At 47.6% G+C, this 15,464-nt stretch overlaps 8 protein-coding genes across 8 annotated transcripts; 4 read left to right on the forward strand and 4 right to left on the reverse strand.

Moving 5' to 3' along the window:
- The first annotated feature begins 1,605 nt into the window (after positions 1-1,605).
- Positions 1,606-2,485, forward strand: LOC117581580 (putative hydroxypyruvate isomerase). The gene has a single exon (XM_034268930.1). It carries the CDS (start codon positions 1,646-1,648, stop codon positions 2,438-2,440), a length of 795 nt encoding a protein of 264 aa, XP_034124821.1. The 5' UTR covers positions 1,606-1,645; the 3' UTR covers positions 2,441-2,485.
- A 6-nt stretch (positions 2,486-2,491) lies between these two features.
- Positions 2,492-4,502, reverse strand: LOC117581573. Its single transcript, XM_034268922.1, has 4 exons — positions 4,209-4,502; positions 4,003-4,147; positions 2,939-3,945; positions 2,492-2,869 (listed from the first exon to the last, which is right to left on the reverse strand). Exons 1-4 carry the CDS (start codon positions 4,383-4,385, stop codon positions 2,687-2,689), a joined length of 1,512 nt encoding a protein of 503 aa, XP_034124813.1. The 5' UTR covers positions 4,386-4,502; the 3' UTR covers positions 2,492-2,686.
- A 590-nt stretch (positions 4,503-5,092) lies between these two features.
- LOC117581577 (serine/threonine-protein phosphatase 4 catalytic subunit) lies at positions 5,093-7,725 on the forward strand. Its single transcript, XM_034268928.1, has 3 exons — positions 5,093-5,245; positions 5,523-6,439; positions 6,500-7,725. Exons 2-3 carry the CDS (start codon positions 5,646-5,648, stop codon positions 6,627-6,629), a joined length of 924 nt encoding a protein of 307 aa, XP_034124819.1. The 5' UTR covers positions 5,093-5,245; positions 5,523-5,645; the 3' UTR covers positions 6,630-7,725.
- Positions 7,726-7,875: 150 nt separating this feature from the next.
- LOC117581583 (general odorant-binding protein 19d) lies at positions 7,876-8,766 on the reverse strand. Its single transcript, XM_034268934.1, has 4 exons — positions 8,588-8,766; positions 8,436-8,524; positions 8,232-8,368; positions 7,876-8,152 (listed from the first exon to the last, which is right to left on the reverse strand). The coding sequence occupies exons 1-4, from the start codon at positions 8,724-8,726 to the stop codon at positions 8,071-8,073; spliced, it is 447 nt and encodes a 148-aa protein (XP_034124825.1). The 5' UTR covers positions 8,727-8,766; the 3' UTR covers positions 7,876-8,070.
- Positions 8,767-10,853: 2,087 nt separating this feature from the next.
- LOC117580790 lies at positions 10,854-11,575 on the forward strand. The gene is made up of 2 exons (XM_034267486.1): positions 10,854-11,158; positions 11,222-11,575. The coding sequence occupies exons 1-2, from the start codon at positions 10,865-10,867 to the stop codon at positions 11,432-11,434; spliced, it is 507 nt and encodes a 168-aa protein (XP_034123377.1). The 5' UTR covers positions 10,854-10,864; the 3' UTR covers positions 11,435-11,575.
- LOC117580791 lies at positions 11,492-12,301 on the reverse strand. Its single transcript, XM_034267487.1, has 3 exons — positions 12,098-12,301; positions 11,811-12,030; positions 11,492-11,729 (listed from the first exon to the last, which is right to left on the reverse strand). Exons 1-3 carry the CDS (start codon positions 12,273-12,275, stop codon positions 11,645-11,647), a joined length of 483 nt encoding a protein of 160 aa, XP_034123378.1. The 5' UTR covers positions 12,276-12,301; the 3' UTR covers positions 11,492-11,644.
- A 264-nt stretch (positions 12,302-12,565) lies between these two features.
- Positions 12,566-13,282, reverse strand: LOC117580806 (general odorant-binding protein 19a). The gene is made up of 3 exons (XM_034267507.1): positions 13,129-13,282; positions 12,906-13,073; positions 12,566-12,840 (listed from the first exon to the last, which is right to left on the reverse strand). Exons 1-3 carry the CDS (start codon positions 13,192-13,194, stop codon positions 12,637-12,639), a joined length of 438 nt encoding a protein of 145 aa, XP_034123398.1. The 5' UTR covers positions 13,195-13,282; the 3' UTR covers positions 12,566-12,636.
- A 901-nt stretch (positions 13,283-14,183) lies between these two features.
- On the forward strand, positions 14,184-15,348 carry LOC117580935. Its single transcript, XM_034267716.1, has 2 exons — positions 14,184-14,325; positions 14,382-15,348. Exons 1-2 carry the CDS (start codon positions 14,269-14,271, stop codon positions 15,264-15,266), a joined length of 942 nt encoding a protein of 313 aa, XP_034123607.1. The 5' UTR covers positions 14,184-14,268; the 3' UTR covers positions 15,267-15,348.
- Positions 15,349-15,464: the final 116 nt, after the last annotated feature.

A 15,464-nucleotide genomic window follows, 5' to 3' on the forward strand; every position in this document is an offset into this window, starting at 1 on the left:
AGGTGCATGCAGCGACGCAGATCAAATATGAGCGGCTTTCATTTGAAGGCTTTTAATACATTTACGAAATGCTTTCAAAACTTCATTAAAGTATTTATTGAAATGTGTCTGTGCATGTTGCTGCTTTTCTTTGCTTTGATTGACTGCAGCAAATGACGAATTCTGATTAAAGCTGCATTCTGTATGGCCATGCATCATCCGCCTGCTGTTTGGATCTGCATGAGAAGAAATGGCTGCTGGCAGAGATTGTGAATGGCAATGCAAATCCAATTTCTATGCTGAATGCAATCAATTATACATTTCTAAAAGCCAAATACCAAATGGACACTAACACTGACACAACACAACGCAACACAGCTGGCAGTGGCAGCATGTGGGCAAGTGGCAGGCAGGCAGGCTGTGTTCATTGTTCGATTTTGGATTTTGGATTTTGGATTTTACAAATTTAATTGCATTTGTTTATACGAACGTGCAGGTGTATGGAAAATCAGTTTTGCGCAAACAGAGGCCGAGCCGGAGAGCGGCACAAATGGAGTCGTCTCTACATTCGAACAATTGAACGCACGGAACGGAGCCACTCGTAATCATATTTGTGCAGGCCACCACCCCCGTCCTCCCCAGACTATTTGTGGTTTTTTCGGTAGATCTGTGTGCAATTTATTTATTCTACGATTATTCAACGGCCCACCCCATCACCCCATACCACATTCCACTGGACTCTGAGCATGGCAATGACATGTCTCGTTGGTAAGTTGCTTTTGTTTTCATGCACCGCAAGTGCATCTTCCATTCTGAAGAACATTCTGCAAAATGAAGATGGAAACTCTTCGAGCTAATGATTATTCAATTGTCGTCTTGGATTTGTTATTGCAATGAACTGCAGAGCCAAGCCACTACTGAGTGGCAGTTGCCTAAACTTGTGTTGTGACTTTAAGGAATTTAAAGCGTTGATTATCCATGCGGAAGATGGGGACATTCGTATTCCCTTTTTATGCACACAATTCAAATTTCTTCCCTGCATAACGGTGTTTCAAAAAGCACTTTACATCACTGCCAACAGGATGGTTCATAGCTGCACTAACAGACGACGCAAAAACTGTTATATGTTAGTCGATGCACCAAGTCGATCGCTGGAGGAAAAGTTAACAGGAACACTCGCTCCCTGCCGCCAGGGGGCTATTATTATATGTATAAAAGGAGTTATTTGTGTATGTGTATGTATGTACATATGATTATGATAAACAACAAACATTAACACGTACACACATACACACATACACACATGCTAACATACGTACATAAATATGTCGGTAGTGATGCCAAGCCAAATATTGATGGATGGCAGCTTTTTTTTTCGGCGTTCCTTAATATGTATGATGTTTTGTATATGATAAGAAATTTAAATGTTCACTAGATTGCATTTAATGAAGGTATTTTAATTATATCCAGACAATAGCCTTTATTACATACCCTCGAAAAAAGCTGCTTTCATTCAGCTATAACATTTCCAGAAAATAGCTAAATGGGCAACACTGACACTGTTGACATTGACAGTTGAAAAAGCTTTTTTTTTTTATTTGTAAATGAAATCGCAGAATAATATGAACAATCAGAATCAGTCGTGAGCGATCAGCGCACCGAGAATATGGCACTAAAGTTTGCAGCTAACTTGAATTTCCTCTTTACCGAGAAGGCGGCCACAATCGCGGAACGCATTCGGCTGGCCCACCAGAGCGGATTTCGGGCCGTGGAGATCCCATATCCCGAGGGTGAGACGCGGGACGTAGTGTCTGCGGTCCGGGAGACCGGAATTGTGGTCAGCCTTGTCAATCTAGCGTTTGATAAAAGCAGCGATCAGCTGCGGTTTGGCTCGACGAGCGTTCCGGGGTCGGAAGGCCTGTTCCAGAAGCAGCTGGACGAGACGATTGACTTTGCCAAGGATGTCAACTGCCAGAAGATTCACCTGACCGCTGGACTGCTCACCAAGGGCCAGGAGACTGCCTACACTAAGACGTACACATCGAATCTGAAGATCGCGGCCGATAGCCTCAGGGCGAACCAGATGATCGGCGTGATAGAGCCAATTAACAAGTATGCCGTGCCTGGCTACTTCATGAACTCATACGTGACGGCACTGGGCGTACTCACCGAGGTGGGGGCCGACAACATCAAGCTGCTGGCCGATCTCTATCATCTGCAGCACATACACGGCAATGTGACCAAGACGCTGGAGGAGTACAAGAGTCAGATTGGCCACTTCCAGATTGCCCAGGTACCCCATCGACACGAACCGGACACTGCCGGCGAACTCAACTACGACTACGTGTTCCAGCAACTGCGGGAGTTCGGCTACAACGGCTGGATTGGCTGTGAGTACAAGCCGAAGACGACGACAGTCGAGGGCCTCAGTTGGATCAGCAAACTCGGTTACAGCTTGTAAATGTTAATACATTCTTTTTATACACAAAGAAAAACATGAAACGCTCTTGACTTTCTCGCATGAATGTCACAGGGAGGTCACGGAGTTGACCTACAGCATGTTTGTGGAATAACAAAGCATCAGAATGGACACTTTTAACATATACAACGATTAGATAAGATTAGATAGTAAAGAGATAGTCGTAGACTAAGCAAGAAGTAGAGCAGCAGCCGCAAGAAGATTCTCTGGTATTCAATCAGCGGCCAATCAGTGGCTGTCCTTTTGTAGCACATGTCTGGCATACTCGGCTATGTGCAGGACACCCAACTCAGGCGAGGCAATGTGTAGATTATTGCCATTGCAGTACTCCGTGTTGATGTGCGGATTGTGCAGTTCTGTGATGAGCGTTGAACAGGCCGTTGATGAATCCCCCGTAGACTTGAGCATTTTCTGCAAATGGACAATGAGTTGGGAGATGCTTAGTGTGCGATTGTGAGGCATGGTAAGCGGTGCACCTACCATCCAGAACTCATTGCCCGGCAGGGCATTGCCGTCCCAGGCATAGGAGACAACCAGCAGCATATTCTCGTGCTCCGGACTGGAGAGCTTCTGGGCTGGATTTCGTTTGGAGATGTGCACGCGAATGCCGCCCGCTGGATGGCCGTCGGTCTTGATGACGGCGCCATTGTGCAGTCCCCCGCAATCGGTGAGGCTGAACCAGGAAAAGTGCACCACACCGATGTGGCTGAGGCGCTTGTCCAGCTCGCGGATTCGCTGCTCGAAGGTCTCCAGAAAGATGCGCTCCTGCTGTGGGGCCACTTTCCATACGCCAAGACCGAAGCCAACGACATGAATGTAGGCCTGCTTGCCGGCCTCTTGGGCGCGTGCCTGGGCCTCCAGCAACAGCATGTCAAAGCTTATGGCATAGCGCCGCTTCATCACCAAATTGTCGAAGATGTCCTGCTTGTTGCGCGAGACGCCGAAGCGCTGATGGTCGATGCTGACACCGGTGTACAGACTGTCTCGCGACTCGTAGAAGTTTCGCCAGAGGCGGCGATAGTCCTCCGCTTGGGTTGTGGCCGGCTCGTCCAGCCCCATGCCATAGCCATTCTCTGGCGTGTTCTGTGGGCGCGCGATGACAATGTCCTGGAACTCCATCAGATTGCGGCGCGATAGCCGGGCCCCAATGAGGCCCATAATGACACCTTCGGGCTCCAGTGTCCGACGATCGTGGGTAACCCGACCGCAATTGGCCCTCTCGCCTTCGTTAATGAACTCTGTGTGTGAGCTAACCGACAGCAGGGCGGAGAGCTTGATGTCATCGTAGCTGAGAACGTGCTCCAAGACAAGTGGAGCTGTCTCCTTTGTGCTGCCGATGGGCTCAAAGCCACTAGCTCCGGTCTCGCCAGTCAGCAGCAAGAACTTGTCGTGTCGAGCAAAGAAGCTGGCACAACGCTTCTCCAGCAGCCGCTGCACAAGTCCGCACAGGGAGAGTTTCTGGTAGACAGGTCGCTCCACGGAGTTTCCTGCATAAAGGCGAATGATTCAACAACGTGAGGCAACGCTTGCAGCTTGCTGCTTACCCCATTGACACTTGTGTTCCAGGTACTGCAGATAGAGTCCCAAGGTGCGCTCATGTATCACCGGATAGACGGAGGAGATCTGGCTGGCAATGCGCGCATGTCGTGCCGTCGGCTGTCTGCTTACCCGGACACTTTCTACGCCAAACTGCATGGGGCCAGATAAGTTTAGAGCGGAGTAAAGGACATGTGAGCGCCAGCAAACATACCGTAAGGGGAAATTCTGTGGATCTGTTTATAAACTCTGCAATATCAACAGGTCCGCCAGCGGGCTTTTGCAAATCTGTGCATTTCTCAAGCAACTTTCGGCCGAACTTAGTCAGCGGTCGGGAATCGCCCTCAACAGTTGGCCAAACCTGTTCAACGTCGGCTCCAAAGGTAGACATGGCTTCAACGCTGTGACAGGTGGATCGATTTCACGTTCGCCCTCAATTGCGGCCGCTTGGGGGTGCGAGAATTTCACAATTGCATACAATTGTCTGGCGCAAATCATTTTATATGGAACTTGGAACGAACAAAATAACCGGCACATAAGCAGTGTTGCCAATTTAGCCATTTTTTAAATGTGGGATGAACCAATAAATAGAGTCTAGAGGGAATTATAGCTATTTTTCAAGACTGCCAACTTCAAGTTGTTTACATCGGTAGTTCACTACTTTTTGGCAAACTGTCGATGTGCATTAGTCACTACCGGGTATGACTCGGTTGATCACATAATTTATATTTTTACACATTGTTTTTGTACATATTTATGGCTTGAGCTTTTTTTATTCTGTACATTTTGAGGTGGACATCGATTACGGTTCAGTTCACACATATCGCACATACATCAACAAAATGCACAAAAAAAAGTATGAAATACCTGAATAAAGGTAATCAAAATAGAATTTCCCTTCCTATAAGGTGTAGAATCCAATAAAAAGAGGTATTTATAATAAGTCAAATATATTCTTTAATCGAAATAAATTATTGTTTCAGTATTAAAAGTCTTTGCAAGCTAGTAATATCAATTAGAACATCAACATCGGGGAATATTATTTAATACTGCGGAATATTTACGGTATATTTTCAAAAGGAGAAGGTTTGTTTGGTTTATTTTTGAGGGTCCGACGGTCTATTTTGTCGATGGTCACACGCTTGACAACTCTGTTGCTAAGAAAAAGTTAATGTTAATTTTTGTTACAAGATCGTGAGTGCGAGTGGCCAACCAACAATAAAAGGATTGTCGAGATTGCTCCGCGCAACTGTAAGTGTTTCTTTCAAAGCGTAATATGGTCAAGTATAGGGCAAAGGACGATGATGCACGGTTGCAAGGCCCGCGCGCGGCAAAAAAGCCAATGACAAGCCACACACACACACGCACACACCGACGTACACAGAACACAGAAACCCGCAGACGCACGCACACCACACACACACACACACACACGACCCCTCATACACGCCTGGCGCATGCAAAAATCGAAATACAAACAATTAAAAACTAAATTGAAAATGTATTAATTTTGTATTGCATTTAACAGCACCGGAAAGAGAGCGCCTAGAACCCAGGGACGCCTGTGCCTGTGCCGTGACCGATACCACACATTCTCCCAGACGTCGACGCCGACGACGACGGCGACGCCAACCCCCTCAACACCAGCAAAATGTCCGACTTCAGCGACTTGGACCGCCAAATTGAGCAACTGAAGCGCTGTGAAATCATCAAAGAGAATGAGGTGAAGGGCCTGTGCGCGAAGGCGCGCGAGATTCTTGTCGAGGAGGGGAACGTGCAGCGTGTGGACTCGCCGGTTACGGTGTGCGGCGACATACACGGCCAGTTCTACGATTTAAAGGAGCTGTTCAAGGTGGGCGGCGATGTGCCCGAGAAGAACTACCTCTTTATGGGTGACTTTGTGGACCGCGGATACTACAGCGTTGAAACATTCCTGCTCCTGCTGGCCCTCAAAGTGCGCTATCCGGATCGCATCACATTGATACGCGGCAATCACGAATCTCGCCAGATCACCCAGGTGTACGGCTTCTATGATGAGTGTCTCCGCAAATACGGCTCCACAGCCGTATGGCGCTACTGCACGGAGATCTTTGACTACCTCAGCCTGTCGGCCATCATCGACGGTAAGATATTCTGCGTTCACGGCGGCCTCTCGCCCTCCATTCAGTATTTGGATCAGATCCGCAGCATCGATCGCAAGCAGGAGGTGCCCCACGACGGACCCATGTGCGATCTGCTCTGGAGCGATCCCGAAGATCAGACCGGCTGGGGTGTATCGCCACGCGGTGCCGGCTATCTCTTCGGCTCGGATGTTGTCTCGCAGTTTAACAGGACCAACGAGATCGATATGATATGCCGGGCCCATCAGCTGGTCATGGAGGGGTTCAAATGGCATTTCAACGAAACCGTCTTGACCGTGTGGTCAGCGCCAAACTATTGCTACCGGTATGTGCTTTCTGCTCTTCCAAAATCTATTTTTCTCACTCCCACTCTTCCCACTTGCAGTTGCGGCAATGTGGCTGCCATTTTGGAACTGAACGAGTACCTGCATCGTGACTTTGTCATCTTCGAGGCGGCACCACAGGAGAGCCGGGGCATACCGTCAAAGAAGCCCCAGGCTGAATATTTTCTCTAAGACTACAACCGCAACCACAGCCACAGCCAGAGCACAACCGCTGCCTGTAACAACTACCATCAGAGCTCCTCCGAACTTATCCATTGTGGGACGGTGCATGTGCGTGTGTGTGACATTAAACGCCTCGATTTTGTAAGCCGTAAAACAACAAAGAAGAAAATGGGAACGAAAATGTACTACTTACTGCCTGCCTAACCAAGCAAACAACGTACTGGAAAAGCAATTGCGAAATGCAAAAGAAGAATCAATATGTAGATTAAGTTTAACCAAGGAGATCGTCCCAGTCGTAGATGGAGCACCCGTAGACCCGCAACAGACAGACAGAAACTGAAAGAAAAAAGCGAAAATATCCCCTTCCAAAAATGTAACTTAAGTTCCAGTCTTATATTTTGAGTTGTTTTTTTTATATGTGCTCCTCCATTATCGTTTTCCATACTTTTCTGTTTTGTTTTGTAACAAAGCAAAGTTCGTGTGCGTGAATGTCAGTTGGAATGTGTGTGTGTATGTGTGTGTGTGTGTGTGTGGACGCATCCTAGAAACCAATAGAGCGATCCTGAAGCGCGCAAGGATAATGCGCATTATATTTAGGCTAATGACTAATACAACTTAGATAGAGGCCTCCAGCTCTAGTGAATTCGCTTGGTGAAGGCAGCGACGAGACGCTGTCTTGAGCAAGCGAATTCGATAGAAACGGCTGGCAGGCAACGTACTATAAAATCCTATATAAATACTAGATTTAAGCCGGTGGCTACCTTGGCCGAACGATCAATCAATCAATCAGCCAACAAGTGGTAAAGAGAAATGATGTGAAGTCAACGTGAGTCAGAGTAAGAAACGCAACGAGAGAAATTATAATTTGGCCTAGAGCCTGGAGCCTTGTATGAACGGCAGAGCCAGTGCCGCTTGGGCCATGAGATAGAAAAAAAAGAGCAGAGCGGAGCGGAGGAAGTTAACGTGTAGCATAACTTTAGTGTGTAAGAGTAACTGTAAGTGCGACCCAGATTGGGACACATTATATATACAAATCACCAACATATATATAAACACCACAAATATACGCAAATATTTGCAAGAATAAAGCGTACTCTAAGCAGAAGTCTTACCGAAGTCAAAGGTAAAAGGCAGAAATTGAACTTAGTTATGGAACTTATGGAACGATTCTCTGTGGAACTCCTCCGTTTTGAATATCCAAAAACTATTACCAACAATTCTAAGCGTTAAACCAATTTAATTATCCTCCTTTTTGTTTGTTTTCAAATGCTCAATTTATCAATTATCTAGGGACTAATTACAGGGCGTAAGCGAGACAAAAAAAAAACACTAAAAAGACAATGTTTAGACATAGTTGGGTAGATAGAGATTTATATGTATGTTTGTATATTCCAGAGTGGGCGCTAATGTTGTTCATTAAGAGGTCCTTCCGATTGTCCAGGGTGCTGCTTTAGTGCTCCTCCCGCAGCGGTATGCCATGCTCTTGCATGTGCTCAAAGATGCACATCTGATAAGCGGCCGCAGATTCGCAGCTGCAGGGATTGGAAACGAAACAGGATCAGTAAAGTCGAGTGCCTGTGCCTGAGTGCTGTTGATGTTTAGATTACTCACTGATCGTCGGGCACCTCGCTGGCCGCACATGTGTCAACAATTTCGGCGAGGACTTCATCCTTGTCCTCGGCGTGCTCGGCCATTACCTTCAGCATGCCCAAAGTGTGCTCAATGTTCAGCTTGCCGTCCTCCTCCGTCTAGAAGGAATATAAGGACACTTTGGGATTATCATTTTGTGATTTGTGGATTGAGTGGAGCTCTCACGATCTGAAACTTCTTCATCATGCAGGCGCGCAGGCACTTGCCCTCCTTGTTCTCGGACGGCTCGTGTTTCATCATCAGCTCCAAATCCTCTGAAAGAGAATGTGTTTAGTTGGCGTATTCCCTGGGGCGTGGATTCCTTTCGCAACGCTTACCATCCGTGGCACCAGTCTCTGCCTTGCACTCGTTGGCCATATCTGCGACATGCTCCTTGTTGGGCTCCTGGGGCTTTGACTCGGACACCGCCACCAGGCACACCACCAGCATCAGACACAGGCAAAACAGACGCGACATATCGTACAGAATGAACTTGGCGGGGCACAGACTCGAACTTAAATGCGTCCAGCTGGGAGCAGTCGCATTTTATAGAGCCACCAAGTCGCGTGATAACCCGAGAGATCCACCTCCCATTTCCTAGGCCCAGGTCTCAAGCCAACAGAACCGAACAGGCAGAATAATTACAATTAGCGGCATCGCATGGGAGCGGAGTGAACTATATGAGCAGCACATGACACTCCACTACTCCACTACGCCACTCCCGATCTGGCCCAAGATCCGGCGGAGATGCCCTCGGCTGGCTATCGTGTGAACAACTGCGAGCGACTGCTGACCTCCCTGCCCGGGGGCGCTAAGGTGCTCGAGGCGTTTAGTAGGCAGTAGGCAGCTGCCTATCGCCAATTATCCGTTTAATTGGTGACTGCCATGAAATCAGACATCTCCAAATGGAAATGAAAATGCAAAAATGCAAAATCTCGAATGCAATTAAATCGATCAGAACTTCTGACAGCGGGGAGGTGGAAATGTGACTACTGCGGTTGAAATTATATTCACGTCATGCCCCTAGCCCGTGGAAAGAGATTCCCCACGGTAGGATGGTCGGTCCATTTGTCAGTCCTTAAATAAAAATTGGACCCAATAGCAAAACAGCAAAACCCTATAACGGTGGGAGTCAAGTGAAGCAGCTATTTAGCTTGTCATGCACACGACATGTATTTTGTTATGGTCATTCGCAAGCAAAAAACTGGTGCCAGTAACGAAAAGAACAGCACCCCCCTATCGGTAAGAGTCGAGTGTAGCTTTTCATGCACACGACATGTATTTTGTTTCTCTTTTGCACTCTTCGCTTATGCATGGTCAGGAACGAGGATGCCTCTAAGAATGATATGGACATAAGACTTTGTACGTCCGCGTCGACGTCTTTCCATGCTGTCATGGTTTCCATGCTTTCATTTGCTGTCCATCTATTTGTTATTCGAACGAGTTGTCATTCGGATTGCACGCCAAGGGCTTCCTATACAAGTATATAATTACGCTAAGAGCGACTCATTGGCTTTTGAAATGCAACTAAATACGAGGCCTTTTGCGGCTTTAATGCCAGGGCAGAGTGCAATAAAATAGCACTGGTAAAATGATTTGCATAAGCGCACACAAAAAACCTAAAACTATCCATTAACCATTACCCATCGTACCCATCCATCATCACTCATCATTTTGGCTAAAACTACACAATCAGAATCACAATCTTGCTACACAAAATATAGACCCTGTGGGATGAAATGAATGCTCCTCTGTGCTTTGACAATGCTTTTTGTGAGTGCAATTATTTTGTAGTTATTAAGACAACTGCGAAGCCCAGCAGGGGAATGAATGAATGTGATGCGATGTGATGTGGTTATGTCTCTAAATAAACGCGATAATCTTCATCATCAGAATGCAGTCATTGGGAACTACTCCCATTTGTTGTGTGAAAGCTGCATGCAGTATTACTTACGAGTACAATGATATAAATGCTTCAAATTTCAATAAATAATATTAATTGTTTGCTTCGAATCAAAATCAATTGAGAGTCAACCAAACAACTCAATTAATGAATAACATCTCGAGCTTAGAACTAATCTTCGAGCATGAAAATTGCAACTCCGCCTTTGTTATTTTGTTTTAAATAAAAAAACCAAAAACAAAATCAAATTTTTAGCGATAATCGATTTTTGCAAACATTTTCTTTCGTTAAAAAATTCTTCTGGCAAATGCGAACCAAATCTGCCCAAGCTCATGCCCAATTTAATTACAACTAAATGTGCAATAAGCAAATCAATATTTATAATTATATCTAAATATGCCTGAATGTAAAAATGTATGTAAAAATGTATATATGGATATATATAGAATTTCCCACCCACTACTGGGAGCTCGAGTTGCTGCTGATCGTCGTTGATGCGTGACTTGTCTGTAGTTAGTCTGGGTTCGGGGTCTCGTCATGAACTTGACACTGGAAAATTATTTATTTTCGATTCTGTAATGGGTTGATGGCTCAGCAAAGTGGCACAAAAATAAATCACAAGAAGAACGTGTCGATCCACAAGGTCGTGGAGTGGCGTATAAAAGCCAAGAAATGGCTGGCCAGTGGCACAGACAAAGAACAAACCCACAAGATGATGCGACCAACGATGTTAGCAATGATCGGATCGCTGCTGCTGGTGCAGAGGGACTGCGTGCTGGGGCAGGGCTTCGACCTGACCAAGATCCTTGCGAGTCGGAGCACAGAGCCCATTTGGACTGTGATGGTGCGCCAGCTGCCGCAAGTACAGGAAATGATCGACACCGGCCGCAAGGAGTGCATTCAGCAGATGAAGCTGCCCAAGGATCAGCGCCCACTGATGAAGGTGTCCAATCCCAGTGAGAAGGAGAAATGCCTCATCGAGTGTGTGCTCAAGAAGACCAAACTTGTGAGTATACAGCGGGAGCAATAACAAGACAAAGGATGATCGATCAATCGTTGCACGCTTTAGATGGATGACAAGAACAAGCTGAATCTGGGGCAGGTGGAGAAGCTGACCAGCCTGGTGACACAGGACAATAAGATGGCCATCGCGCTGAGCTGCAGCCTGGCCCAGACCTGCAATCGCGCCGTCACCACCAAGAGTCCCTGCGAGGCGGCCCATCTGCTCAATCAGTGCATCAGCCGCCAGCTAGAGCGGAACAATGTCAAGCTGATTTGGTAGTCAGATCCTGTTTATCCTTTCTTACTGTTTCCTGTTTCCCACATGCTGAACTCTGTGTTGGCTTTGGCTGTGCGCTTTATTTGTCGTCTGGGACACCACATCAAGTTGTGTGTTTAAACAATTAAGTTAAATTAAATAAACATAAAAAAAAAACGGAAAAAAAGGGAACGTGTGGGAAGAGACTCCCCATGTGGATGACTGGCTGTGGAACTACTCCTTGATTTCGGGTATCTTGTAGCCATTCGAGCGCATCGCTCGCAGCATGCACATGGATATGTCATGGGCCACCTCGCATCTAAAGCGAAACAAAACCAAAGCAAACAAAAACCAGATTGAAGTGATGGAAATCAAGACTGGACGCTCTCAAATCACTCACTTGTCTGTGCTGGTGACTTCATCATTGCATGCCTTGATGATGCCCGATGATTCCTTGTCCTTGTTGGGGAACATCATGTTCATCACGTCGAGGGTCTTATCCTCGCTGAACTTTAGCTGGCCCTCGGGCATCAGCTCGAACTGCTCCACCAAGCAATGACGAAAGCATTTTGTCTCGTACTTGGCCTGCGCTTCGTTCTTGACCATCTCCACAATGTGCTCTGATGAATGGGATGGGATCAGCCTGGGACTTAGACTTTTTAGACTTGGTCTTCCTTTGATACTCACCTCGCTTCGGCTGGGGTTCACAGCTCTCGCCAAAGGGTTCGATTAGCTCCACCACCTCACCCAGTGACATGGACATCTCCTCTTCCTCCCCGTCATCGGCTGTGGCCTGGCCCAACAGCCAGCCACCGGCACAGGCCAGCAGCAGCGCGAGAGTTGTCATCCAGTTGGCAGGCTGCATTATTTCCTTTCCACTTTTCTCGTTCTTCCACGTCAAAATGGACTCTGGCTAACGGCTGGTCTGTGTTTTATAGCCACTCGCTGGTTGCCATATTCCGGGCTGCTGTGGCCTTTGGCTAGCGTCGTGTCCAGTGCATCCGGTACAACCAGGTGCTAATCGCACAAAGATCGCGATTGTCGCTTGTAGATCACGATGCCATGCCTCATGCAACCACCAAGCAAAAAATTATCACTCTCTCTGTCTGTCTTTTGGGGCGGGGAACTAATATTTATTGATGCAACTAGGGGATCTGGAGATTGCACAGGAACTAACTATTGGCTGGGGGAACTAGCTACAACTAGGACTCCGTTTAGGACTCCGTTCAGGGGAACACAAAGACCTTGATGTTGGACTTGAGGCACGAGAGCAGGGCCTGAGCGGGATCACAGTTCGGGGCATTCTTCAGGCCCACAGTGGAGTCCTTGCAGGCAGCGATGCCCTGACGATACTCCGCCTTGTAGCTTTCCGGCAGCAGCACGTCCATTTGCTTTAGCGATGCCTCCACCTGGAATTTCCCCTTTTTGATCTGTGCCAACAACGAAATTTAGAATGGAAATATCATTTTGGGGTAACAATTTCGTGGAACATTACGGCCTGCATCATTTCCAGCACACAATTGATGTAGCAGTTGGTGTCCTTGCTGTTGGGTATTTTTCCATTCTTTATGCCATCGGCCACCTCAACGCTCACCTTGGGGAACTTCGGCAGGCAGACATCACGCATAAGCTTGCCAGCGGCCCACATTTGCTCCTCCGTCACCTGTCCAACATGCAGCATGTAGATCCTTATAGATTTAATCTGAGATCCTGCTTACCCCTGCGTCCGATGCTGGCACAGAGATGCCCACAGCCAGACAGATCAGCAACAGATCCAACTTCATGATCAAACTTTTGCGTAGACAAATCAACAAGTGGTGGCCAGACCTAGCCACACTCCTTATATACAGAAACAAACACAAAAGTTCCAGGCCCCAAGTAGTGTGACAAAATGACATGCAAATGATGATAGCTCTATGTATCGATTTTGGGGGTTGGCTGCCATACGCAGGAGGATGGAACTATGTGTGCAAATTCTAGTGTACTTTGTAAACCGGTTACTTAGCCGATCTTTGTTGTTTGTGGTGGATGGGGGGTATTGTAATCTATGTAATATTGTATCCAATTAATTGACCGCTTGGCACACGCACGAATGTCAGCGGACGGCACCCCAAACGGCTGGCATTCCATTCCCATTTAAATGAATCAAATCTCGAACTTTTTTATTGTGTTGCATGCAGTTCGAGAATAATAATACAAAAGCGAAACATCTTTGTCGAAATAGTCACTTAGGAGCTGCTTTAATCGAACATCTGTATTTATGTTTTTTATTGTGAAATAGCGGCGAACGGGGCAGTGAATGCTGCAGCCTTTGTCCAACTTTGCAAGCAAACAGATAAACAATCGGCAGATCGAATAACGGATCACTTCAACAGCCACACACTCGCGGACGTGCCAATGTGAGTGCTTCCCGCCACTTAAATGCACTTCTTTTTTCTCCTTTGCTTTCCGTCTTTCCAGCTGGCTTATCATCCCTCGCTCCCCACAGGTGTTGAAGCACACGCTGGCCGCCAGTCAAGGTGAATTTACATTTCCATCCCTTTCTAACGCTTGTCTTTCGGTGCGTGGTCCCCACAGCGGCCAATAACTTATTCCCCACGCTCTCTCGGCTCTGCGTTTGCTGTTGTTGCGGCAGGCAAGCATTGCGTTGCGCTGCGGCACTAAATAACTGTAGAAGGAGGAGTAGTAGAAAGAGGACTATTAGAAGGAGGAGTAGTAGGAGCTTTGATTGAATTTGTTGTTGTTTGTTTGTTTTTTGTTGGTTCCAGTAGGCCAGACATCTACACTCTCTCTCGATACACACAGCTCTACATCAGTTTGGACCCAGAGATCGTTTCGGCTTCGAATTATTCCGCACAATGTCCGAGGGCTTCAAGAAGCATTTCAATGCAACCACAGTAAATGGTCGTGCCAATGTGAGTAGCTTCACACCATTCCCAATCCCTAATATTATCCTAGCCCCCATCCTAAGGTGGCCAAGGCCACGTATGCCACCATGGCCCTGCTGTATGTCGTGTACCGCATTCGCCGGCGATCGGGCAAGAAGCCCGCTGAGGGCGGTGGCAGCGACGGCGGCAGCATACTGGCCGATGGCAGCTGCAGCTGCGACAAGGAGCGCGAACCAGCAGGCGATTCGGGTTTTTATGAGACCGATCCCGAGTGCGGTTCGTGCCGGGAGCGCTCCGAGCGCGCCATGACCGAGTACGATCGGGAGCAGCAACGCCGCTCGGCGGCCAAGGCACGGCAGGAGAACAAAAATGAATGCAAATCCGATCCGCCACCACCGTCCTCCTCGGGTGGGGCTGGCGCTGGTGCTGGTGCTGGGGCGGCGACTCCTCGTCGCAAATGCCCCTGCGACAATCCGCACCAAAAGAGCAGCAGCAACGAGGCCAAGGCCTACATGCAACGGCAACAGCAGAGATCCTACGGCTACCAGTTTCCACAGGATACTGATGATGTGCGTCCGGCCAGCGAGTTAGCGGCACAGGTACACGGGGCCATCTACAGTGTGCTGAGTGGCATTTATAACTCAGTCATGGGCAGGGGATCAGCCGAAACAGCCACCACGGCTACCACTGCCAAACAGCGACAGGCAAGCGGCGGCGGCAACTGCGTGGACACTGCGGCAGGTCAAGCACCTCCGCAGGCAGGCGACGAGGAGGATGTGAACTGCTCGCGGTACGAGGCCATGGACTGTGAGTGCGAACGGCGCACAAATCCGCGCTGCTGTGATGCTCCTTCGGACGAAGGACGAGCCCCACCAGAAGATGGCGCCAGCAACAATCGATCAGAGCAGCCGCCGCCTTATGGCTGCTACGACGAAGGCTACAACGCGGGCCTGTTCTTTGGTCAGTAAAATTACTGCATTAATAGTGGGGTGGGGGTTCGTTCCAGGACTTCTTAGCCTTGATTTTGGACATCAACTAAATTTCAAGATAATTCAAAATTAATTATAGTTCTTCAGTGAATTTAAAGAAAAAAACTACAAATATAAAAACTATTTTAAAGTTCACTTTGAGCTGGAGGATATGCCAGATTGAATTTGGAATAAGTC

This window comes from Drosophila guanche, unplaced genomic scaffold, assembly GCF_900245975.1.
Source record: "Drosophila guanche unplaced genomic scaffold, DGUA_6, whole genome shotgun sequence".
Classification (NCBI taxonomy): Eukaryota; Metazoa; Arthropoda; class Insecta; order Diptera; family Drosophilidae; genus Drosophila; species Drosophila guanche.

Coding starts and splice junctions, on each gene's coding strand:
- LOC117580790 (XM_034267486.1), top strand. CDS start 10,865: ATGATGCGACCAACGATGTTAGCAATGATCGGATCGCTGCTGCTGGTG. Junction 11,159..11,221: donor TGCTCAAGAAGACCAAACTT/GTGAGTATACAG, acceptor TGCACGCTTTAG/ATGGATGACAAGAACAAGCT.
- LOC117581577 (XM_034268928.1), top strand. CDS start 5,646: ATGTCCGACTTCAGCGACTTGGACCGCCAAATTGAGCAACTGAAGCGC. Junction 6,440..6,499: donor GCGCCAAACTATTGCTACCG/GTATGTGCTTTC, acceptor TCCCACTTGCAG/TTGCGGCAATGTGGCTGCCA.
- LOC117580791 (XM_034267487.1), bottom strand. CDS start 12,275: ATGCAGCCTGCCAACTGGATGACAACTCTCGCGCTGCTGCTGGCCTGT. Junction 12,031..12,097: donor TGAACCCCAGCCGAAGCGAG/GTGAGTATCAAA, acceptor CCCATTCATCAG/AGCACATTGTGGAGATGGTC. Junction 11,730..11,810: donor GAAGTCACCAGCACAGACAA/GTGAGTGATTTG, acceptor GTTTCGCTTTAG/ATGCGAGGTGGCCCATGACA.
- LOC117580806 (XM_034267507.1), bottom strand. CDS start 13,194: ATGAAGTTGGATCTGTTGCTGATCTGTCTGGCTGTGGGCATCTCTGTG. Junction 13,074..13,128: donor TGCCAGCATCGGACGCAGGG/GTAAGCAGGATC, acceptor CATGTTGGACAG/GTGACGGAGGAGCAAATGTG. Junction 12,841..12,905: donor TGCTGGAAATGATGCAGGCC/GTAATGTTCCAC, acceptor TTGTTGGCACAG/ATCAAAAAGGGGAAATTCCA.
- LOC117581583 (XM_034268934.1), bottom strand. CDS start 8,726: ATGTCGCGTCTGTTTTGCCTGTGTCTGATGCTGGTGGTGTGCCTGGTG. Junction 8,525..8,587: donor AGAGACTGGTGCCACGGATG/GTAAGCGTTGCG, acceptor ATTCTCTTTCAG/AGGATTTGGAGCTGATGATG. Junction 8,369..8,435: donor TGATGAAGAAGTTTCAGATC/GTGAGAGCTCCA, acceptor TATTCCTTCTAG/ACGGAGGAGGACGGCAAGCT.
- LOC117581573 (XM_034268922.1), bottom strand. CDS start 4,385: ATGTCTACCTTTGGAGCCGACGTTGAACAGGTTTGGCCAACTGTTGAG. Junction 4,148..4,208: donor CCACAGAATTTCCCCTTACG/GTATGTTTGCTG, acceptor GGCCCCATGCAG/TTTGGCGTAGAAAGTGTCCG. Junction 2,870..2,938: donor CGGGCAATGAGTTCTGGATG/GTAGGTGCACCG, acceptor GTCCATTTGCAG/AAAATGCTCAAGTCTACGGG.
- LOC117581580 (XM_034268930.1), top strand. CDS start 1,646: ATGGCACTAAAGTTTGCAGCTAACTTGAATTTCCTCTTTACCGAGAAG.
- LOC117580935 (XM_034267716.1), top strand. CDS start 14,269: ATGTCCGAGGGCTTCAAGAAGCATTTCAATGCAACCACAGTAAATGGT. Junction 14,326..14,381: donor CAGTAAATGGTCGTGCCAAT/GTGAGTAGCTTC, acceptor CCCCATCCTAAG/GTGGCCAAGGCCACGTATGC.